The 26792-nt window shown below is 35.1% G+C and overlaps 1 protein-coding gene across 1 annotated transcript in view; it reads left to right on the top strand.

Annotated features, from left to right (window-relative positions):
* Ten-a (Teneurin-a transmembrane protein) overlaps window positions 1-26792 on the top strand; it is a 39043-nt gene continuing 12251 nt past the window's right edge. The window contains exons 1-9 of the mRNA XM_090110539.1: window positions 1-399; window positions 11856-12106; window positions 21019-21138; window positions 21219-21896; window positions 21975-22169; window positions 22481-22690; window positions 22903-23088; window positions 23199-23345; window positions 23431-23638. Coding sequence (XP_089966665.1) covers window positions 272-399; window positions 11856-12106; window positions 21019-21138; window positions 21219-21896; window positions 21975-22169; window positions 22481-22690; window positions 22903-23088; window positions 23199-23345; window positions 23431-23638 — 2123 coding nt within the window. The 5' untranslated portion in view covers window positions 1-271. The remainder of the gene's footprint in view (window positions 400-11855; window positions 12107-21018; window positions 21139-21218; window positions 21897-21974; window positions 22170-22480; window positions 22691-22902; window positions 23089-23198; window positions 23346-23430; window positions 23639-26792) is intronic.

Genomic DNA, 26792 nt, shown 5'->3' with positions numbered 1-26792 from the left:
GTGAATGGATGCGTCGTCGAGCGCTCCTAACAATTTAGTAAACAAACACCGAACGCGACTCCACAATCTTATCTATTTCTTTAACAGTCCATAACAACAATAACCAAATAAATTCGAATAATGATGAACTCGAACAATTAGACAATCCAGTGATATTATAGAATGATGACGAACGTTCAAATAGTGATATCGTGATGTAAGTGATAAAAGATTAAAAGTGATGTTGGGCTCCCGAGTCTTATAGTTGTGTAGTGGACTTTTGGTCATCAAAATGACGATGAAATCGCTGAAATACAGCGAACGGGACGATATGATGGAGGGCTTCAGTCCCGTGCCTCCACCCCTGCCAAGACGTCAGCCGGTGCGAAACATCTACGCGGAACCCTTCGTAGATCCGAGGTAAGTGTTGACAGTTAATGGACTAATCAACAAAATAAATAACAATGCATGCAATACCTAGATGTTTGGAAAGATAAATAATCAAACAATTTCTTTAACAATATTTTTTACCTAAATTGACTTTATCAAAAAGTAAAACTTCTAACAGTCATCATACAAATTAACTTTCTCTATGTAAATACCTTATACCTATAACAGGAATCGAGAAAGAAGATACTTTGTAATAGAAATAAATAATGCAACAATACTCTTGAAGTAAGAAAATTGAAAAGCGGTTTCATAAAAGCATTCTTTTCAATAGGTTAGCTCCGCATACTTAAATTACAAAGCTTTTGATGTAACCGATCGCATTTATCTTGACGTGAAACAAATTATCCAGTTAATATTGTGCTTTATGAAATACTAGTGGTCCGCCCCTGCTTCGCCCGTGGTACATATTTCGCAATAAAAGGTAGCCTATGTTCTTTCTCTGGGTCTAAAGATTATCTGTGCCAAATTTCATCGAAATCGGTCCAATAGTTTATGCGTGAAAACCATACATACATACAAACCTTTCCTCTTTATAATATTAGTATAGATAATACATATTATCTTTATACTAAAAGACATTACTATCGAAAATTTTACATTTGGATTAAAAAAGTAATTTGGCATTGTTAGTGAATAAATTGCAGTTCGAGAAAAGCAATAGCATCATTTCTCGTTTCAAAATGTTTTATTCATAATTGGAAATACTTGAAAAATTACAGGAAGGATAGAACGAAACGAGGAAATTTCTCATTCAATCGAGTAGTTCGAATCAATTGTCGATACTTGTTTACCTTCCTACCCCAACTTCCAACCGTCCCCTTGTAGTTCTACCCACTCGATGCCTCAAAGTAATAATAAACCGCCTGAAGCCAGAAAACATCCATTTCATATCGCACGACTATATAAACACGACGCGGAAACCCTGCAATTCTCTAAAGACCACATAGCATTATTAAAGTAAGGCCTTACACGAAATTAATTCAGCGACTCTTATTTGGGATATCCTTTGGGGCCGCCCGGGTAACATGCAATAAAATTCTTGGGCTTCTTTACAAATAAATATACTAGAATATGTAAATGCGATTACGAAATTGCTGGCTTCTAATGTTTATGTTTCTTTCATTGATTCTTAATTTGTCTGAACTTCTTATTTCAACGTACGTAGGTAGGTACCTACCTGTTTTAGGCAAATTGCAAATATGTAATCATGCATAATAACGCATCTATACCATTGATGATTTTGAGAATATTGGAGTTGTTTACGGAAATTGGTATTCAATTTAGCAATCACCTTAATGATAGACGAGCAACGGATGCGCGTTTCTATTCTCAATCATAAATCATATTTTTACACTTGGCGCACGTTTGCTAGAGTAAGCATTAAGCAACTTCGAAAGCAGTTAGTGGCATCTGTGACATGCCAATCGCGCTGTGCTTTACTCCGAGAACAGGGCAAGTCGCGTTTATTAAAAGACAAAATGAATAATCTGCACCTGTTATGTGTATGTAATATCTAATAACACGTTGACAACAAATTTGCTAAAATATTGTGTACAAGGTCTAGCCGTTGGTTCAAAGGATATTGGCTTTTATGAATTAAATAAAAAAGTAGATAGATAGGTATGGGAAAATTAAACTACAGAGCTTTTTTTCTTACAATTGAGATACATGAAGACGGAATATCGTGTTATTTCATGACCAAAGTATAATAAACGCATAACTATTTATTATCTACCCTTTAACGACAGCAATTGGACATGCTACAGTGATAATCGATAACGGAATTATTTGACGCCGTATTCCCAGCGTAGAAAAATGTAATTTACTTTACACTGTGTTAACAAGGTTTGAACACAAGCGTAGAACATGTGACGGTTAAGTGCACGCAACAATGGTGGACAGATAGCATCGAGGGGCCCCTCCTTGAAGCCACCGCGCTTAACGATCCGCAAGAAACCTCGACATTATGTGCACGGACTAAACTGTTTGTGGGTCACAAACAAAAATAGAACCATTATCATCAGATGCTAAAGAAATTTATTTATCTTCGCGTTTTCCATCAATTCTTACTTAATATTGGCATTGAATAATTCAGCAATAAACTGCTACGTTTAGTCTTAATCTCCGTTTCCATATCCTCCTTCCCTGTTCATTCTTGTTTCTCATTTCCTATATGTTAACATCCGCGCGTTATAGTACAAATGTCTTCATCTATTATCGCTTACCATTGCAATGCAGTTTTCTATTCAAAGACATCTTAAAAAAATCACAGAAAATTTCAATGATTCCGAATCAGGCAATAATATAATTTATTCTGTTCAATGAAAATCAATTTTCTAAGCAATCAGTAACGGACTGAGGATTACGCATGGCTAAATTTCTTATTGATCTTCAAAGACGCGATCAAAATTGTAAGAGGTTTGATATCGAATATTTGGTCATCCGGACGAAAGTTCGCCCAAGCAGGTAATTATGTCCGGATGGGCAAACTGTTCGCACGTAAGAATGATATATTTATCATTATATTGATACTTTATAAATGATTGCAATACGCTTATAAGATATTTTAAAGAAAAAGATTTTTTGCTTAAAAGCTAGACAAGACTTCTGTTGTACAACTTATATTCTTGGCTCTGGAGACGTCAATTAAAATCCAATTACTCACTAAGCGGCGTAAGTTTCAAAATATAATAGGAATGTCGATTATTTTTTATTCTTTTCGTCCGACATTTCATATTTTAATTTAAAAGCTTGTTAAAAGTATGAATAGAATTTTAATTACATGTAATTATTGGTGCTCATATAATAATTAGTCTCAAAAATATTAATATATTTTCATCTCTATATTTTTGTATATATCTTACCTCGTGGCTATTTTTACCAAATAAGCAATTCTAATATGATATGAGATACTTGAATTTTAGTCTAATGTGCACTTGAAATTGTGAAGCACCTTAAGCTGTATCATATTAATAGGTATAATTAAAGGAAACGCTCCATCAAACCAGTGTCCTAGTGTGGAATATAAGAGGGGCAGGGAACAGAACATATGAACGTGCGGTGCACTTCAAACTGTATTCACCGCTTCTCGATGCAGGAAATTCAATTACCTTCTTATACTTTAATGTACAATATCGACACAATCATTTCATTAGGGAGAATCTTGTCGCTCATAATAACCACACTCGCTCAAACGAACCAATTTGTCCTGTGACGTAATCGACATCTGTTTATACTAACTTTAGGAATCTTTCTCGTTTAATAAATGTCAATGATAAATTCCTGAAAGAGAACTTGTGAGAGTTTTGATTGAAGCAGTATAAATATAAACTTTTACAAGACATTCGTTTTCTTTTATTGATTTTATTATAAGAAAATCAAGAACCATTATAAGTAGGACGTCTATCAAAAGTACTCTTTAAGTTAGAAAGATTTGGAGATAACAAGTATTTTACCGAGGAATAATCTTTAACATATTAAGTTCATCTTTTTAAAATTTCAACAATTTCTCATAACATAAATCTAATCAGCCATGTATGATGTTTGGGACAAAGGATAATCCAGGATTACGACAACAATTCCGATGTCACAACGCTAGACGTAAATCTTTCAAGTTGACATCGATCCACAGCATGCATTCCCAAAATATCACACATATACAAAATCCATCACCAACAATTCTTTATACTTATCTCTAGCAGTAAACAAACACTTTTCGTTTGAATAATTTACTCGGTGAGGTGAGGCTCTGAATACAATGACACGACTGTAATAGTTTCCGTTTTGAATAAGAGATGCCTATTGTCTCTCTACAGTATTGATTGAGTTCGTCGTCTCTCTATAGATTGTTAGGCTTGTGTGCCATTCAACATTGTCATGGACTTTCCCATTGACTTTTGTAAAATCTATTGCACAAACAATGTGCGTTTATATTGGTATGAGTAAATAATTCGTCTTTCCAATCAATATTTCATAAAACACGCAAGATAACACGACGCGTTCTTAAGTATTAATAAATTTCTAATTTTAGCCAGCAATATTTCGTCACGTCAAGCCCATGTTGGATCAATGGCACTGACAAGGCAGTATCAGTGGAATCAGTCGCAGTACGTTTATATTTCAGTTGCGTCGGATCGAGACGCTTATCGGGCCGGGCCATTTTAGCTTTAACCCTTTTAAAATAAACAAACTGTCGTACCATCCGAATAAATACAAGCCACGCTTGACACTGCCACCTATAAATATCTGTAATGAATAGGCGGACGCCATGACCGCAGTAATATGTAATGTCGACATATCCTCGTCTGGATTTATTTAAGTCCTTATTTGAATATTTATATTTCGGAAGTTTGTACCGTGTCTTGTTCCCAAAGCAATAAATAAACGAACGTGTATTTATATCCACCTCCTTTATGAATGATGTACATTGTGCATTCTTATTAACAGCTGATTAAATAATTAATTAAATAATATTGGATATCTATTATCAGACAGTACATAAGTCATAACAATAAGCAACGTTCACATTTATATTGAAACGCACATTTTTAGTGCGAGTTGGCTAAACAGCGGACCACACAGGATGCCTCCATTTGTCCAAGCTCAGACTCCCCAAGAGATAACAAACGTGTAGTGCAAGCCGCTCTGCTCTCGGCTCCACTTATCTAAACACTTAACTCGCACCATGCACAAACAAAGCTGCCCCTAACTCATTTTTTATAACGAAACGCCGTTCCTTTTACCCTTTAGGACTTCGCGGTACTGCAAGCTTCGCGTGTCTAGTGCCTTTGTTTGCGTCCGGAAATTCATGCATTTTACCGCAACGTGAAGTTAAGGAAAGACGTCGACTTTTTTACGTTACCACAAGAATGTCTTTTTCGTTTAATTTACGGCGGAGGACCGCGTAGCACATAAACTAAAAAGGAGAAAGAATTTTCGTGTCCACTTTCACTAGGTCAGCAATAAAACGAATGTTTAACGAGTTCACATCGCACCTTAAAACGTGTGAGACAAAAAAGCTTTTAAGACAAGTACCTTACAAGAAATAAGCTGACGATGAAATCTTTCTAATAATAGTTTTGATCTTGTCCAAGGTACACGTCACCGGGCGTAACTAACGAATGGCTCGCCCTACAGACCCTAAATACCGAGTCGTAAGTATCAGAGACACGACAGCGGCGGAGGCCGATATCTACAGAGGTTGCCGAACATTACCATAACTCTACCCGAACTATAAACGTAATTAGAGACACCAATAACACTTGGAACACTCGAGTCTCGAGATGCCTTCATCTGTTTTGATTTGGCAGGGTTAATGCTCTAGGTCTAGGGCGTGTGTCACACTTTCCTCATCTGTTCCAAGAGAAATAATTTATGCTGCTATAATAATACTTTATTTTTCTTCTAAGTAATAGGAAATTATCAAAATTGCTTTAACTGATAAAGCTACAAACCAAAACGACCTCTTTTCTACATATAAAACTAAAAGCGTCGCTGAACGTGTAAATGTTTAATAGTTCACTAAGACAAGTAAGGTTAGCAATTTAAGTGCTGAGGAAGGAAACCAATGACCCGATACCCTTATCATTTATTTGCTTCGGTCAACCGTAAAGCGAAGCTCCGTGCAAGTTAAGTTTTACTGGTCGATTCGCCCTCCACTTGAAACTAACGACTGCACAATAACAGCGCTTCGAATAATCGATTTGTTTTAAACGTGACCCGGTACTCAATTTAATTAATATTTACACAGCTTTCCAGTCGAGACTTTATTAGAGAGCTTATACATAATTCACTCTTTGTTAATAGCAATGAACGGTTAACAATTTTAACGGTTGGTTCAAAACGTTTTAATACCTAACATAATAAAGAACAATGTAATAAATGTTATAATAACCATTAAACACATCACTGTGACATTTTGATTTATAAAATTATAGTGTGTAATAAATTGCGGGTTGTTCAAATGGGACGGCGTAATTCCGAAATCGAAACCGACCGTATTTAATTGATAAAATATTACTCATGGAATTGTCCTTTAATAAATTTCATGGTTCATGAATCGGATATGGGCCAAAAATGGAGATGAGAGAATTTTTCGATATACCTACAAGTATAATCGTAAAAAGGAATCGCGCTAGGGACAGGCGCAATGTAGTGCAACGGTTAACTCGCGCCCCTTCCCTCGTGGCGCCAATTGTTCAACGAATGTACTCTTAACCATTGCAAATGGAACGTATTTTTCTACCCACTTCCACTGTTTCTGAATAGAAAATTCATTTCAAGCTATACAGAGCAAACAATTTACTTCATAAAGTATTTAAAACGGAAAATTATAACCTTGTGTATTCATCGTGAATATTGTCAACACATAATTCTTTTTCGTGATATTTATTGCTCTTTTGACTTTTACTTTATGACTATTTTAAAATACAGCTTTCATTTGAATGTCAAATTCATTATACAGCATGGGTTATAAATTTTTGTTTCCAACAGGGTTCGATGATAAGGAGCTACTTTAGAAGTTAATATATGTATCACCTATATAATATAGTTTATTATGCCTATGACATTAGTAAAATGCATGAAACATTTTTCTGAACTTAATGGTACATAAAAGTTTCTATTACATTAGTTGATGGAAGCAAAAGAAAAAAGTATATTTGTATTTAATAGTAATGGTATCGCCTGTACACACGAGAGCGAACACGATCCATTAGAAGAAGGGGTAGGGTTGGAATGTGATAACATTTTTCAATCAGGCAGCCACCAAAAATATTTACAGTGTAACTGGAAGCAGTAGGGAGGACAATATTGTAGTAGGACAGCCACGCCTGCGGCGGTGCGCGGCACGGGCTTTCCTTTTCTTTGTGCCGTTGTCGAAATAATATTGAACTCTGGATAAAATACGACCGTCGGGGGTTTCGCCTGCGAAACCGTTTTTCCGTTTCGCTGAACAATAGCAGGACGTTTAGTTAAGACTTGCGTTTCGCACTGAATCGTGGCTCGCTGATAGTTATCTATAAAAATACGCATTCCCCTCAAGGATCGCTCCTTTATACTTTTTATCGTATTTAACAATGAGACATTGTTACCGTCTCGTGATCGCTTTTCTATTGTAAAAGTACATTTTTAAATTGGGAATTTAAATTTAAAAGGATAGTGCCTTAAATCATATTCTGTAATTTAAATCAAATCTCTTTCTCCTAGCACGCTATTCTTGCAGAATCTATTGCCGTGCTGCATTTGCATTCCTTCGCCATTACCATAATAATATCTTCAAACGACAAGTTCGTAATAAAAGGTTATCGCTATCGCATACGGGTTGCGGGTATGTATGGAAATTGGAAGTGTGCGCCCGCCCCTCGTGCGGCTCGCCTCGCCCGCGCCAGGACTAATGGAAAATTGTTTATCACTATCGAGTTTCTGCGCGTGAGCACGATTATTTACGTGCGGGTCCCCGCAGTACGAGCGGTGCGAGCGGTATGAGACCGGTAATTGGCCGTTTATTCAGTATCGCCGGTATCGCTTCCATTCATTCTCGCGATAATACTGCCCGAAGCGCTTGGAACGCAGTAGACTAGTTTGATGCGATTGCACGGCCGTAGATCCATTGATAAACTCAAAACTGCCGCTGGAGAGGTTTAATTAAAATTTGCGAGTTCGAAACAACCGATATTACTATAATTTTAAGTTACCAACGCTTTATGAAAGTATTCAGGTTATAAACTATAACGTGATTACATTCTTTAATAATTAGAATTAAATATAACCATTTTAGCATATTTATAGTGAAAATATACATCATACAACAAATTGTAGTAGCTACATGAATTTACATAAGCTACCACATAAACATTTACATGCAATAAATATGTGGATGTCTACTTGTAGACTAAAGTAGGAATTTTACGGAACCACTTAAAATACGCCTTGTGAATATGCGGAGCTGGGTTAGGTAATTATTTATTAAAGCTTCCGTCGCTTGATGTATTTCCAAGAAAATTATATTTGCTAAATATATTCACGTTCGCGAATACAGAACTCTCGCTAGGCACCGACACTCGGCAGCGGGCCACACTCTTCCATTCATGAATCAACTTCAACATTACCTAACCGTACCCTGAGGCGAGTAAAACAAACAGCACGCTATGAGAGTTATTATTAATAGTAGCGAGTTCAACGATTTCAGCCATATGTAAATCTCGACGTATGCTGGATTGTACGAAATGCAAATTTATTGACGGACATTACTGATGTCCTACAAGACTACGGGAGCGCACGCCACTTGCATTAACGGCAATTAATATAGTTTCGTTTATTACTAAATTTATTTAAATATCATATTTATTTAATAATAGACTTTTCGTTTCTTATGCAATACCAATTATCGTTTCCAATTAAGGAATCGTTTAGATGATTCATAATTAATCGAATGGGTGTGATCGAGATGGAACGGTACCTTCCGAACACATGCCGAAAGTCTCAGATAAATTACTTATTAGATTAGAGATTATGTCATTCAATAATTTAATTAATGAGTATAACGGTAATCACTAAATAACGAAAATTCTATGATTTCTAGTACATAGTAACTCAATGGATTTCATACTGTAATTACTTATTCCGTCTATAAAGTATCTATTTTAATGTTTGACGTAGATATTTAAACACTTTAAATCGAAAACCGAATTTATAACGCAATATTGGCGGCAATTTTATTTCATGTCTTGGTAATAAACGCGATTGTAGAGGGCGGAAATTGGCAGAGCGCGGTACCTCCATTGTTACACATTTCGTTTTAAATTGAGGGGCTTTCTTAAATTTACACCCGTGACTTGCAGGCGAGGGTCGGTAGGGACGAGTCTCCAAGCCACACTTACAAATTCAAATCAATCGATTTACTTCGGTACTATTTTATGAATTCGTTCTCAAACTTTTTATTATAACATTCATTATTACGTGCTCTTGTAGGTTTCTTAAGAGTTTCCGAAAATTAAATTAAAGTCTTTGAAGCTTGTGGAATTTTTATTAACAAGTTTAACTTATAGCGGATTTTTATAGCGTTTGTAGGTGTTCAATTTAATTTAGATATCATACTAAAATTTTATTTAGAATGGTTTTATAAATCTTTTGACTCATACAAGTAATTATGTGTTTATTCAGATAATACATATTTGCACTGAACAATGAATACAGGCAACAATCAAATACTGCAATCATCGTCGAATCGTTGTTGAATCTTTCGTCTGACAATTCACTATTATGAATGTATTCATTCAATTCATGTACGTCTGATGCAATTAACTTACCGATATTGAATATACCATTAATTACACCCACAGATGATGCCAACCCTTCCATTTCATTGTTTCAAAATGAAAAGATTTCGTACTTCAATTTTAATTTATTTGTAAACGCGTTTATCCTGTATATATAAATGATACCTATAATTACGTATACATTCAATTCGTACCAATATTGTTATTTACGTTTCAATAGTAGGTAATAGAATGATTTTCAATGATACCTAAACGTCTACAAACCGGTTTGACCCAATAATTTTAGGTCTAAGAACATAGCGGCTCACCTCCGCAAACCTATATTTAAGAATTCAATGCAATAAAAGCACATCGCTGTCCGGTCCATTCTCGCACGACCGTACAAGATAAATGGTTGGAGTGGCCGCACCGAAGGAGACGCGTTCTCACGGCCCGTGCCTGCATTTTACTCTTTTTGTTTCATCTGGTTTCCGAGTTAGAGGTCGGTCGAACCGCTCCGCAGCTAGAATTGACCGCTGCACGCGCGATTACAACGATAAAAACTATGTGACCACGACGCGCCACGGATGTCTAACGAGTTCCTACAACTACCTGCTGTGAAAATGGCGATGCATCGCGTTGTTTTACTATCCTACGATCAATATTTTTCTTGAATTCTTTCGCCGTCATAAAAACGGCGTTTACCGTTGTGCTGTGCTCACAATTGTTTTGTTTTTGATTTGTTTAATTAAAATGTGGACTCGTGTGCATAAAATGAGGTCTCTCGCGTTAATTAAAGCAGCTTCTCGTGCAACGTAACACCTCTCCTCATTATTTACCGCTTCATTAGGAGAGTTCCTTTCGTGAAGTGCTGTCAAAATCTTGCTACACTTTCCTGTCTGCGCCTTTAAATACTTTGATCCGACAATAGCTACTGTCGTCAACCTCATCTATTGTCTTTGCTGTCAGGTTTCACAACATAATATTAACTCACGATTAAGTCACGTTATATTTTTCAACGAAATATTAAACCACGTCTTAAATTTTATTTCTAAACTCAATCATAATAAATAAAAACCAAATTATCGTTCTGGCCATTTCGATATTGCGCGGAAATGATGTGCACTGACCAGTAATGGCTCCACGAGATTCAAACTATAAAAAGATAATGTGTAGAGACGATATAAAAATCAATTTGGAGTACTGTTACAAATGGCCGATGTAATAATGTACAAGATTTTTTAGTTATATTTTTATGTCGTAGTTTTTTCTCATCTTATGCACTTAATTATAATTTTATGAAGAAATCAGTTTCATTTATAATTATAATAATTTAAAATTACGACATCGCATTGTACCAGGATATTTTATTGCTTAACTAATTAATTATTATTGAATAAGCTAATTCCATGAAATAAACGACACCTTTCTTTCAACTTGTGTAATTTACTGAAAACTGCTAAACAAGCCTTGAAAGATACACCTCATTATTTATAATGATATGAACATATGAACTTAATAAGAACTAATTCTTTTGTTTAAAGCGAAATAATTATACAAGCGTCAGGTGGCGGACGTAACGCCTGACGCCATATGGTATAAATTTCAACCTTTACAAGTAGTGACAGAGAATTTCGTATAATTGATTAATGGTTTCTTGTCCAACCTGCTTAAATGCTCCGATCATCTTTTTTTGTTATAATCTCGGATAATGATACGTTTTGATTGTTATAAAAAACGACGACCATATGTTGCGGGACACCGATTATTTAAGCAACTGTTGTTCGGCAAGTTATTTTCAATCCATATCGAATTCCACAAGATTTCTTATAGATAATAATAAGGAATAGATTAATTCGTTGGGTTTTGTTTTCTTACAAATGATTTGTTACGAGTATCTAGAAATCAGATATTGAAACTTGTTAACATATTTTATAAAGAGATAGATGCATAGAGATAATGGTTTTAGAACAGTAATAAAAATGTGTCATTAAATACAATTTTGAAATCGTCTGTTTCAGTCGTAATTTATTATAACGAGGGCGATAAAACGAGTTGATGCGAAATTATGAAAAGAAAATAATAAAAGCACTTATTTTGCGGGAACAGGAGACTACAGTATACTTTTATAAGGAAAACAACAATATTCAATGTTTTTTATTTCAACAGGATGACTGGGACGGGTATGTCGAGTGGCATGGGTGGAGGCACGCTGGGCGGCCACTGCCAACTCGCCAACCAGCCGCTGGTGATGCCGGTGTTCCCGCTGCGAGCCAGCCAGCCCAGCCCGGTGCCGGTATATTCGCCTTCCCGGTTTCACATAGACAAACGATGTCAGCATAGGTGCACGTGGAAATGCCTAGCCATAGCTATGATATGTCTTTGCGTGATACTCGCAGCTATGCTAGCATACTTTATAGGTAAGTTATTTTTAGTGTGTAAGCGCGTCAAAACGTGCAAGTGCACATTATTAAAATTTAACATAGTTTTATAAGACAGGCCAAATTACACTGCACATTTTTCACGTTATCAAATTAGCAAAAAGTCTTTTCTTTAAATCTATAAATAAATAAGGCGTTTACTCCTTCTACATAATAAAAATGAGTATCGATAAACAGCGGAGCTCTTTGAAATTTATGACTAACGATCGTTGAAACAAAACTCTAACGTTAAAATATATCATTGTTTAGTTAATCACGGCGGGGCGTCGGTGCGTTCGTTAAGCTAGCATTTTTATTTACTCGTTTGGTATGCAGATTAGATTGTTTCCAATATAAACATTTCTCAATCCATTAGCCCGCTGATGTGCATCTAAAATCAGCTGAATTAAGCCTTCATGAGCTTTTATAAACAAATCAGGGGATTTCTTTTTTTTTTTTCAACACGGTGTGTTTGTTATACCTACAGTTTCGAACGAAACTGCTGTACGAATTAAGAAAACAGGTGATACTCGTGTAGAAAGTAAGCCTATAAAATTAGTTATTTTAATTATTGGAGCTTTTGTGAAATTTTTGAATGGATGTCTCATCATTATCTCTTGCTGTTACATAATTCAGAAAGTAACAATTACAAAATGCTATAAGGATAATGAATACAAGATTAAATCATCTAACTTGTGTGATTTTTTATTATTGCCATTTATATGAGCAACATGTTCCACATATGTCATTTAATTGCAGAAAAATTAAAAAGAATAAATAACAAATTCTAATATAAATCACATCCCCGATCCCAGTTCTTCGTATGAAACAATTTTTAATTTCCCCGTCTATAAATCCTAATGTGGGTTTCTCATTTGTTGCCGAGTATTGCCCGCAGCGAAGATTTTCTCTACTGGGGGTAAACTTAATGTTTCCTGATTAGAAAATCCTAAAGTATTGCAAGTTATCTTCATATTATTAAGTCCCTTCCCTCGGGCCACAATTTCTAAACTGGATAGTAGCTTAACGCTGTCGAAAATAATTTCGAAATTCCCGTTTATAATATGTTCTTCATTTTTATTGTGAGTGTAGTGCATTGAGGTTTATTAACCGAAACTTAGATAAGGCACAATTTTATAAATATCGTGACACAATTCTTACATTTTATAGACGTGTGATTTTAATGCATAAACGAATATAAAAGAACTTATCCCCAGATAAAATAAATATTGAACTAGCTTCTTCCGTATGCAAATGAGTTGATCAAATATCGATGTTGCAATGAAAACAGACGTGAACATTATTCTATCTCTTTGTTTAGATCTCGAAAGAACATTCACAAACATCGTAAAAAGTAAACATCAGAAAAAATATAAATGATGCCTCTAACCTGCGGCAACGCGATGCGTGCCTCGAGTACTCGCTTCTGTGTTAGCGAGGTTATAAATTATCTTACACAGCCACGTCCCTTATAATTTTACTACGAATATATCAGCCAATCGCAATCTTGCCGGTCCTACTCTTCATAAATTAAAAACAAAATTTGTCATGTCACATCACAGGCATTCAGGAATCATTTCGCTTTTCGCTTTTATATGTAATTTGATAAGATATGAAGGATAAAATATTACATAACTAATGAGATAATGTTTTGGAACATTCTTCTTAACAATTTTAATTATTAATCATATGATTTATTTTGCTCCGTTTTTTCCTCCTGAAGTACGAAACTCTAAAACCGACGAGTAAACCGATATAGTAGAGTGCAATTTTCATAAAATATTGTTTCGGCAATAAATTTATATATTTAGTCCCCAGACTTAAAAATACCTGGAAGATTAAACAAATACACACATTATTTGTAGGTTTAAGTAGGTATTCTTCTCCACTAGTTGGTTATTATTATATTAAGTTACACGTTTCTAACTTAAATATATGGATCATAATAACTGAGATATGTTGACATAAAGCATGATTCCTGTAATATAATAAATCAATACGAAAACAATAATATATGGGTCGTTAAAATATAAGCGTATAAATTCTAATTTGTCACTGGGTGCGTCATTCGGGAGAATGAAATTAAACGTGAGGAGTGGCTGTGACAAAGTCGTTTTCATTCAGTTATTTTGGAGCATTCTTCAATCGACCGCACACGCGCTCGTTGCGATAAAAATCTAACCGCAGACACATTTAAGAGATCGCAAAAATAGCATCAAAAGATACCGAATACACTTGGAGTGATAACTACCTCTGACCTACATACGGACGGAATCTGAGGAAGCTTTTACAAAAACTCGTGAATGACACCAGTTTTAAAATATTAAATGATGATAGTTATAAGTTTTCTACGTTTCGTATTTTTACTTTCCTTTAGAGTTTAGAGCATAACTGAAAAGTTATAAATTGTTTCTATATGAATATAAAACTGAGCAAATTGATATAGAAATATTAAAACAAGGTGCTTCATATTATGGTAAAGAGGTTGTCAAGATGTTTCATAGCTACATCACGCGATTCCCATATTATGTACGAAACTACATATTTTGTAAATGTTATCATTCACTGCTACTGTTTTATAACAAATAACAAAGTTTATCAGAGTTTTCTTTTATTGGTACATTGCACCGAAAAATGTAGAGCCAGTCACTGGGAAATCAAATTTGATTTGTGAAATATATTTAATGGTTTTACAGGCATTTTTTGGATGTAGTTACAAAAATTTTAATCTTTTGTATAAATGTCCGTATTTAAGCAAAAAGGAACCACCCAGCAAAAACGCACTTCTGAGATATCGAAGGATTTATAAAAACATTTGCAGCTCTGTCAGGTGAAGTAAAATTAAAATTTATTTTATTTAAATTCATTGATAAATTACTTATTTAAGTATGTGTATATAAATTTGCTCTGAATATTCTTAAACTTTCTAGATAATTAAGAAAATGTGCATGTGGTTCCTTTTAACATTTATCAATTGATAGGTTTTCTCTTATACAAAAAGGAACCACATCCCAGGGATTTAATGATATAAATGAAACTATGTATTTATAATATCGTAATTAAAGCTTTAATTAAAAAAATATATAAAATAATACTTATATAGGACGTTTATTCGACGTTATCATCAAATTGGATTTCGAAATCCACCGTGTCTAGTCCATCTTTGTGGTCTTCTATTGCATCATCACTAATGAGACCGTTATAAAAACTGTGCATCTTGTGGAATGAGATGTAATATGGACTGAATATCGCTAGAAGGTGAAGAAAGCTTCTCCAGAGGCAGCGACGTATAAGGTTCTTCGTTATCTTCTGTAATAAAAAGAAAAAAGCTTTAAATCAAAACAATAAAGCCGCGTGGATTTTATACGTAGGTAGGTATATGGCGACAGCAAAATATTATTAGTTCTTATAAAGCCGTGTCCCTGCTAGATGACTAAGTATGTTGTATGTACATGCGCCATGTACAAAAAACTGGCTAAGTGCGAGTCGGACTCGCGCAACGAAGAGTTCCGTACCATTATCTATAAAAACGCCAAAAAAATCACGGCTTATTGTATGGGAGCTTCTTAAATATTTATTAAGCTATTGCATAGCTTCTATCGCGGGCCTTGAGCGTGGGGACCGAATCGAGAAATTCCGTTACGAAAAAACCTCACGCTCTCCACTCCGACGGGCTCGGGGGTGTGGCTTGAAGGCATACTATGCAATAGCTTTACCGTGGCAGTCCCCGAGTGCCACACGTCTTTTTTTATTCTGTTTTTTAGTATTGCACGCCTCATAAGCGAAGCGTTGAGGTGGGTACTACTGTCACTTCGCGCAAAACATCTGATTTTTCAAACTTAAAATGTCTTTATGTATCATACATTGCACTTGTAAGATAATACATACACACACATATTAAGAAAAAACACTATTTTTAACGTTCATGATATTTTTGATGTCATTTTTGTTATTTAAACTAGTTAAAAAACTGTTTAAAAAAGTTCTGTCTTGGACGTCCGTGTGTCTGTATGTGCGGATCCTTTTTCTTGTTAACACGATAGCGACCGAAATACTTTACTAATCGAGTCTTTTTTTTTCTCTTACGCTTGAGTATGCTCAGGAATAGAACCCTTTCATTTTTCAGGGTCTGATTCGATGTGGTTTAATTGTTATTAAATAAACAAAAATAATAATTAATAAATATTTATTAAAAAAAATTATGAGGCGTGCACTTTTGGATTTTCCAAATTATTTGTTGTTACAGCGGCATCAGAAATACATCATATGAAATTTCGACTATCTAATTGTCACGGTTCATGAGACAGAGGGATAGACAGACGGACAGCGGAGTCTTAGTAATAGGGTCTCGTTTTACCCTTTGGGTACGGAACCCTAAAAATTAAATAAACTTGTTAAAATTTTGAATTTCGCAGGCTAGGGCCTTGTTCCGGTCAAAACAGTAGCCGCGCGAGTTTTAAAATCAAACAAATAATTATATGCGCTGAATGATGTGGCTGAATGTACTGTACTGAATCTGAATCTAAACGTATTTTACCAAAATAGTAGGTAGGTACCTAGATCATCGACAGTTATTTTTAAAACAGGGTTTAGACTTTAGTAGTTTCATCTCACAATGACAGATGAATCGTAACAAAATGATCTCTTAATTCGACTCGCCGCGCCTTCGTGAACAACGACATTGTCGTTAAAATACGTAAATCCACAGAGGATTCCTCTTGTACTTACTTAATGAACTATCTTCTTAAAATCACACCACAATCGGGAATGAATCAAAAGTGGATAAAGCGTACCTGCATCTCAGATTCAATAAGTACTTAAATGCATTAAATAAAACTACTTACCCGTTGTATCTTCATTATTATCTTCGGTGTTCGTCTCCAATGCTTTTCTTACCAATTGCTTGCTTATTTATTTATTACTAAACATTTTCACATTTAATTTTAAAGGTAATTAACAAAAACAATAGAACTTACTTCGCGGAGGAAAAAAACACCGTCACGTATTCGAACTACTTCGCTGAATGTCACCTATATTGACAGATGTTCTATCTCTAATAAGATTTTTGCACTTAAGTAATGAAATACGTTGTTTAAAGATGAGAAGCATTGTAACAAGTCAAGGCATTTGGTTCCATATAGCGATGATGGGTTTCAGAATGTTTTACAATATTTATTTATGCATAATAGAACCGAATGCTTGTGGTTTTATTTTGCAATAAAAAATTACAATTAAATTATGTATTTATTTTACGCATAACCATACCACAGAAACCTGGTTCCATTTTGTGTATTAAAAATAATTGTTATTAATACAAATATGTGTAATGTATAATGGTACCAAGTAGGTGTGGATCTGTTTTGTATAAAATGACATGATAGTAATATCGTTTATTTGTTTGAACAAAGCAGTCCCGTGGTGCTGTGGTTCGGTTTTGCTTAATATGGTATTATTCGTTGTTGCTGGTGGTTCCTTTCTGCTTTTAGTATACCTTGTTTCCAACGTAAAAATCATGTGGTTCTTGTTTGTATAAGAATTTAGACCACATTTGAATGAGTATTCTTCAATAAAAGTAAAAAACGAAATTTGTCGAGTGGTTCCATTTTGCATAAATACGGACAAATATAGTATCTATAACTATGTCACATTGCAATATGAAGTTATAAACCCTGATATAATATAATATTTTATAATAAATGATACTTACTTTCACCTGTTTTATAACTTTTAGTGAATTTATAAGTTAAAATAGAAAAAGATTACATTTTCCTTCATTCTCAAAGCAATGTAATGAACCGGATCAATACTAAATATTTCAAGTCGACGGATCTTATCGTATCGGATCTCACTTCATTTAGATTCCCATTAAATTATAAGGGATAGTAGATAAGCCTTAAGTACGTGATACGTTGCATACTGATCGCGGTAACTTCTCAAAACGATACACGTTTTTCTAATTGAATGACTTATACACGTTCGAATCACCGCATTAAGATTTTATTCAGATAAACCGTAATCTGAAAAGATATCGTGATGGTGAAATATGCCCGTCCAAACCAATTATTTGAATATGTTACGAAGCAGTTACAATAAACCTTCCAATCTTCTTAGTTCAGGATTATTCCGAAAAGTAATGTCCTCTCTTCTAAGTTCGTAAAACTCTATGAAACGTTTATCAGAAGCAAAACTTACATTGCGGTAACGTTACAAATCAGTTTTACTGGGATAATTACCTGCTGTAATAGAAACTTTGGCCATTATATACGACGCCTGCATACTTTAGAATCAATACTTTCCTCTAGCAAAGCTCCGTCTGTGAAGCGAATTTCTAATTGGATTATTTAAAGAATGAACATCCGAGAATTTTTTGATTTAATTTAAAAGCGATTATGTAAACCAATAAATAAATAAAAAACGATCCCTCAATGTTTCTACGGGTCAACCTAAATTAGGAAATTGAATGGATAAAAATTTATAAAATATAATTTGTATCTGGAATACAATAAAATGTTTGTCGAACACGCCTTTAATTCCGGATGTGTAGCGAATAAAAAGTGGTTCTATAGTTCAATCCGACATTAATCCTGGGCCCGCAGTAGTTTTGCTGGTGTAATGAAAAAAAATGTCTAACATCTGTTGCACCCTTCATTACGTATAGGCACGTTTAACGGGACTAAAGTGTAGCGTCAGCTTTTTAATGTAATTGAAAATTTAAGGGCCCCAAATGTTTTATTAAAGCTCTCACTAACTGTAACGAATGTGCGACACCATTGATAAAACGTCAGCGCACATGGCAGCTTAAATGAATACTTTTTAACAAAAGTTCATGAAGGCAGATATTTCTCCTTATCATACTGCAAAATAACTCTAAAAAAATCGTAGCAATAAGTTGTTTTCTTTTAGAAATATGGTTTTAATTGTTATTTTTTTAAAAGAGGACCGAATATTAACCTTCTAAAAAAATATTTTTCATACCGCATACGATCACGCTTTCCTATATCTTCAAACGATATACTTTCATACGATATTATAATATATCAGGAATATTATATTTTTAAACATAAGTCTCAATACGATCAAAAGAAATCAGATCTATCAATTGTTGTTCGCGCATCATACGATACGCGGCAAACAAAGCTTCACCCTCGGTGAACGCAGATCATATTATTTAAGGAAGAAAGAGACGTCCGTACATTCTGTTGACAATAAAGGAACGAGACGACACACACGAAGTACAGGAGATTTATCACGTGACTAATACCAAGTCAGTGCGACAGGCCGCCGTTTTCTATCCCTCGGGACTCCATCAAACGAGTTTCATTCCCCCATCGCACGATGCAATCTATGCTGAATCGTATTACAATAAATTGCATTAACTCGAAAAATAGTACAGATAGCAAACATCGTCCATCTGCACACAATCGTTCCGTGATCTTTTAGACGTATTCAATAAAGTCTTCCCTCGATTTCCGTGCTGCCATACTATGGCGAAAATTTATAGATTTTACGAGGGATCATCGAAAAGTCGCGACATACCACATTGCAATATATCATTTTTGTGGGCGGAAATTGCGTCATTTACGCTCGTTTGCTCGTACTTTTCTGTTGTTTACGACCATTCGTTTATTTTGAACTGAAATTAATTAATATAAATCGTTTTCTTTCTAATTTCACTGACATGCTTATTTTTATTTTTTATTTTTTTATAAAAGCAAACACTATTTAAAACAAAACGTATTAACTGCTTGCAATTTTATATAGATCTTTAAATTATTATTATTAAAAAAGCGAATACCTCAAAAGAGCTTAAAGATCTAATGAAAAATGATTATAGATTTAATTATAATCTTATCTCTTAAAATTTATTGCGTTTATAGCACTATTTAGAACGGCTATTTTATTAGAAAAATGAGAATGTTAATGTTTATCTCAACACAGCAGCCGAGGATTTAAAAATCAATACGACTTCCAACTCGCCGACTATGAATAAATTACCGATTTAACCATAGATTGTCGAGATGATAAAACTTATTGTCGTTAACTATCGACCCTCGGCTAGTTAAAGTAAATTGCCCAATTCGGAGCGCAAGCGGCCAAATGGCGTCAACGCATCGAGATCTTATCTCAAAGTAAATCTAGGGATGGATCGGCACTTGTCAAGGACCGATGATAACTTAATTGCCGTGACACGTTTTCTCTATATCCGCAATGCAATAAATCGTTATTATAGGGACTACAGTGTATATTATGAATTAAATGAATGCATTCCGTTATTATATGTAATTTGAATACATAAGGTAATAAAACAAATATAATTTACTTAACGTTATATTATTTTGTAATAATTTATTTTATTCTCCTCCTGGCGTATTCTTAAAGTTCACGTCTCAGCTTTGTTAAACGAGCACAAAAAAATATCGAAAAGCGTGCCTGCCTTCAAGCCCAACGTGGTTAAGCTTAACTGAAGCATGAAGAATTATCCTATTAAAATTACGTAACACGGTGCACGATAGCTTTTATAGATCGATAGTGCAGGCAGGAGCAAGAAATAGTTAGACGAAACTGACCCACCTACGTACTTGATAGACGTTCAGTTTGAGGTACCGAATCCAATTGTTCTGTCACAGTTCCACGAAATGCGCTGCGCCATGCCTCGGTTAATTAAAACTCGACGGGACGTCACGACACTTACTCTACTCATGCATACACCTCTCGAAAGTCGCATTCCCAAACGACATCTCTTTATTGTGCCTGATTTCGTAATGCGACATGTACGAGATATGTGTCGCAATAGAAATCAATTTCTCTGCTTGTGATTGATTGAAGCAATCAGGAGCACTAGTACGCATACGTTTAACGATAGTACATACATAGTTAATACTTCATTTATTGAATGTTTACTTTTGTTTCAGCATTATCGTCAATTAAAAGTAATATAGACAATTCTAATTGTATACTGGTACAAGATGTTAAAGCAGTAACGCATTCTCACGGCAACCGAGATGCATTATCAACATCTTCTCCATCAGATGGTATGATTATACAATTTATTGAGTTTAAGTGATATGAGTTATAATAGACAAAAAGTTAAACATTTCAAATTTTATTTTAGAATCGATATCTACATCATCTCTGGGTTGGTCAACGACGGCGGAAGCAGCTATAGAATCAGCGATAATACCTCAACAGGCACAACAGGCTGCGCCACCGCCGTGGTCTCCTGCATTCGAAGTTAGAGATTTCGACCAACTGCACAGTGCCACCATACCTGCCTATCAATTTTGGAGCTCTGAATTTAGAAATAAACAGCCAGCCTTCGTGAGCCTTAATTTTACAGTACCATGGGGAGCAAACTTTGCCGTTTATGGGAGACGAAATGTAGCACCGAGTGTAACACAATACGATTTTGTTGAATTTATACGAGGAGGTCGAGTAGATCATCGACTGAGACGTAGAAGAAGCACTCTATCGCGGGATATAACTGATCACAACTTTAATGATATTGAGTCTTTGTTTACCTCATCGAGATCATACCAAAGATGGAATCATACGTTAACGAAAAGATCCACAGACATGAGAGTAAACGTTAGTATACTTCAATATCTGGACACGGGTAGATGGTTTATATCGGTATATAACGATGAACTTCAACCACATAATGTAGAAATGATAGTATCTGAGGCTGAAGGCGTTACGAACTCATGCCCAGACGACTGTTCAGGACATGGCTCTTGCTATCTAGGAAAATGCGATTGTATGGATGGATACGAAGGACACGATTGTTCCAAAAGTGAGTATACTTATTATAAAATCCCATAAAAATTTTATTGTAATAAAAACACAAAATAAAAACATTGTATGGTTTTAGGCGTATGTCCCGTACTTTGTTCCGGTCATGGTGGTTACGCGGGCGGTATTTGTCATTGCTCAGAAGGATGGAAAGGAGCTGAATGCGACGTGCCGGCCCACGATTGTGAGCCAGCCGATTGTTCGGGACGGGGACAATGTGTCGCGGGACAGTGTCATTGTAAACCTGGATGGAAAGGAGTTAAATGTGATGAAGGTAAGAGCTTTACGTTAATTAAACATATTGAAAAGTTGTACCTGTCTCTACTTAAAAGAATTGACCATATAATATTTTGTTTTATTTACGAAGATTATGTTTCAATCTTCAATTAATAATAGGCGTTAGCTGTATTGTACATATACATATTTAGTTTTATTTCCATGTTTATAATTTATTTTGGCAACATGCAATCAGAAAAAAACTAATGTTTTATGCAGTAAAATATATTAAATTGTGTTCATAAATGTTATTTTATCGGTTGCAATTTACATAATGTATGATGTGTGCTAAATAAATAAATGTAATAGAGGATTGTCTGGACCCGACTTGCGGTGGGCACGGCTCGTGCGTCCGCGGGCGCTGCGTGTGCCGTGCGGGCTGGCGAGGCGCCGCGTGCACGGAGCGGGACGCGCGCGTACAACGTTGCCTGCCCGCGTGCTCGCAGCGAGGCGTGTACGATCTCGATGCGGGAAGATGCGTTTGCGACCCGCTGTACACGGGCGATGATTGTTCGCAAGGTAAAAATTTTATTGATAGTTACTTAATCTTCTGTTGGTGATGATGATGACGCATAATTTAATTAAAAAAATTTCATAGACATTCAAAGTTGTATGTAGTTTGAAGTGACGTACTTTAGTAATTTACTGCCGAGCACTGGCTGAAAGAGTATCAAGAGAAATAATGATATTATTGTAGTAAGATAAATATTTTAACTACGTATTGCCAACAGTGGTATGTTCCCTGGACTGCGGCCCACACGGCGTTTGCGCGGAAGGTGTGTGCCGCTGTGATGACGGTTGGACAGGATCGATGTGCGACCAAAGACCTTGCGACACCCGTTGTCATGAACACGGACAATGTAAAAACGGGACTTGCGTGTGTACTCAGGGATGGAATGGAAGGCATTGCACGATACGTGAGTATTCTTGTTAGAAAAAGAGTTCACAAATATAAAATACATATTCAAGATTTTTCCATAAAAAGCATCATTAAGTAAAATCATTATTAAAATATTTTAATGTGTAGCTGGTTGTCCCAACGGATGTTCCCGTCACGGACAATGTCTGCTGGAAGATGGCGTCTACCGCTGCTCTTGTGCAGACGGTTGGGCAGGAACCGACTGCTCCATCGCTCTCGAACTTACCTGTAGCGATAATGAAGACAACGATGAAGGTAACATTTGTTTAAATTTCCCCATGTGTGATTCATTAATATAGTATTATGACCAAATGGATCTGACGGAAATACAATTTTGAAGATGGCATGACGGACTGCTCGGATTCTGAATGCTGCAGTCGACCGGAATGCTCGGAGCACATCATGTGCTTAGCTTCCAACGATCCCGTCGAAGTTCTACTACGTAAGCAACCACCATCAGTCACCGCATCATTTTATCAACGCGTCAAGTTCCTCATTGAAGAAAACTCCGTCCAGAGCTACGCACATATGGACGAATATTCAGAAAGGTAGGTTCGCATCTCAACAACATTTTCGACACCGTATTTGTATAAATGACATGTAGGCCGTTAAATACAAACAAAAATATATTACGTATAGGATCTTTATAAAACTTGCACTATATATTAATAGTAGATCGTACGATCATATATTTTAGTGTAAAAAGAAACCATAAATGATAGTACCTACCGATCATATTAACATGATGTATGTAGGAAATAGCACCTTTACCACTTATCCCACTCATCTTCCTAAACCCCTCCCTGGATTTGGTGTGTTTATTTTATTTGACTTATAACAGTGATTCAATTCATATTTCTTTTTCATCTGGTGGAAGTATTTTGATTTTCCTATTTTATTTTAATAAAGATTTTGGCTGTCCTAGCATGGATGATTTTAAAATTATTTGTTTTTTTTTTGTTCGAATTGATATTTTATTTTAATGTTATGTTTTCACACCAGATCCGATGTGTTGTGTATTGTCTAATGTTTATCCTTTGTGTGTGTCTAACCCTACCTGTTTGTCTTAATAAAAATAAAAGCGTCTAATTGATACGATAAACATACTTGTAATTACAATTAATTCAGTGCTCAAAAGCTTCCGAACAGTTTTGTTTGTCTTACTGTTTGGTACATTAACACAATAATTTGGATGAGGCTAATTTTAGGCTCCAATCATGACAGATTCCTAAAACGTTAAATTAATCATAAATCGTTATTATGTCGTATTTTCATTACTTTTTCATTTGGTACATAGAAAATAATATATTTATACATTTTTGTCAATTGGAATAGGTTTCTTTCATGATCAGAGTCGAATAAAGGTAAACTCGAAAGACTTTACTTCTTTGAAAGACAAAAACAACAATAGAAACGATCAAATCCCGAACAATAACGAACAAGACAAAGCAAAACTGAGAAAATAAAGTAGTAAACCCACCTCGCTTTATATGCAAAAGCGCCTCAAAAGTTTGTTTGCATTAAAACACAAGCCGCTTCACTATTTTATTTGTGTTGAAAAGTCTGGAAGGGTTATATTGCGTTCTGGCATTTGTTTCTTAGATGTGAATAACATAACACTTGACGGACGTTTGGTTATTCACCATCCAGCATGTCTCATACTTCGTGTTCGAATAAAAACCATTATCTTGGTGCAACCTACAAGGACGATTCCAATTACAATGGATGATTGAATTTTTTTTTCATAATAGTGGTGGTGCTGTTCTAATGCAAACGGGCTTCTTGTTTGAATCATTAATTTTTACATGTGACGAAATTCGTTTAATTAATCATTTTAAAACAAGTGTTAAAACGCAAGGTAACCGGGGTAGACGAGCGCAATCGACCGCATCGGTTGCAAATCGGGGTGGGGTTGCACTGAGGGTTGTAGGTATCTGTGTAGTAATCTGTCCTGTCTTTCTGTGTCCCTGTGCCGCCGTGTGTCCGCCACTCCTAGCGAGTTCTGGAATTCCTTTACACCATGGTAAGTGTCAGTCAGCCCACCCTCGCCCCTCAGTGTTCTGTATCTGTTGACCTGTTCCCTTTTGTTGCTACTCCTGCATATATGTGTGATGCCCGCGCCCGCCGCCTGCCTCACTGGCACGCGAAAGGCTGCACTAACGCTTTTTATGTTTCGTTCACTCCTTTGTCTGTATTTGTTTCATTTTCTATGTGTATGTAACATCTGTATGTCTGTCTTGAATGTTTCTTGTGGCTGCGACAAACTTCCTAAATTAAGTCCGTAAATCATGCCTTCAAGCACAATGGCCGGCGTTTTATTTCATGTATTTGTCGCAACCACAACAGTATTTTGTAATGTTTATTGTTCTCGTCTACTGTGCTTCTATTATAGCTCACATATACTATGGTATATTTTTGTTAGACGATACGAAATTTAGGAAAATCATTACGCTTTCACGCAAAACGTTAGAAACACATTCGTTAGGTTTATGTAAAATATACAAATGACGCAAATCGTATAAATTGAATCGAGCAAAATTCAGCGAACACGCAAAATTAGCTTCAAATGAACTTACCCCTTTATGTGTTCCTTACCCTTTGTCTGCGTCTTTCATCTGTTAACCAAACCCTTACCCTTAGCCCAAGCTCTATGTGTTAGATCCTTACCCTTGTAACTAACCAAACACAACTTTTGAATGTTCTCGGCTACTTCACAGCAAGACGGTAGTAAGCTCGTCGACTTGTACAATACAACCATTGCTTACATTACATCACACGGTCATTAAAATATTATATTCTATTTCAACAAGCACTCTGAAATTGGTGCAAAAAAGCTTACGATGTTTGCATTTATAATTTAAGAGTAATAATCATTGTTAAGGTAATGGAAACATATTTAGCATAGCTTTACCAAGTAAGAAATAAATAAGTTGTTGACCTCGTTGAACTAAATGTTTAAAATGTGCATAATTTAAGATGCATTTTCGTATTGTGTAATTTTTTTACAGCTCAGTACGTGTATACTATCATGTTATGTAGTGAATATATTATGTGTATCTAACTATCTATTAATTATGTGTATTAACAATGCATATAAATAAAACGAAGTAACATTTATGTATCAATAGAGTTATTATATTATATTATTTTAATTACATATTACATAGTGTCACAAAAGTTTTTTTCTAGATTAACAAGTTTATTTCCAAATAAAATAAATCTCATTGTCATAAATATTGTATCACAAAATATTATATTTACATGTGTTTTTAAGTATTTCGTTTCTTTGTTATGTTCAACATTTCAGGTTATTTGTGATTAACTATTTTATTAAAGATTACACACAGAAGAAGAAGGAGGGATGGTAAAGTTAAATATTACATTTTGTGCTTTAAGTATACAAAGAATGTAGACATCCAATTCACTCCATGCTTTAAAAGTTATTTTGCAGTAGCATATTTTCTTGCACCAATTTCAAGTGTCACAGTTATGATATTGAACATACAACATACTCGTAAAAGTCATGTCGAAAAATTACTATTATGGTCTATGTGGCAGCTGTTACATGCATAAAACCTACATACAATCCTAGGTAAATTTCAGTTAATATTTATTTTTAGCTTACAATGTTTTTGTAGCCTATTAAATAATTATAACTTTACCAAAAATAAATGTTCACTGGAATTTGTTCTATATATTTAG

This window comes from Colias eurytheme, chromosome 15, assembly GCF_061535395.1.
Source record: "Colias eurytheme isolate Ceu_HAF_F1 chromosome 15, ilColEury1 Martin Lab GWU primary, whole genome shotgun sequence".
NCBI lineage: Eukaryota > Metazoa > Arthropoda > Insecta > Lepidoptera > Pieridae > Colias > Colias eurytheme.
Note: the sequence above shows the minus strand (reverse complement) of the source record. Positions and strands in the feature narration are given on the sequence as shown.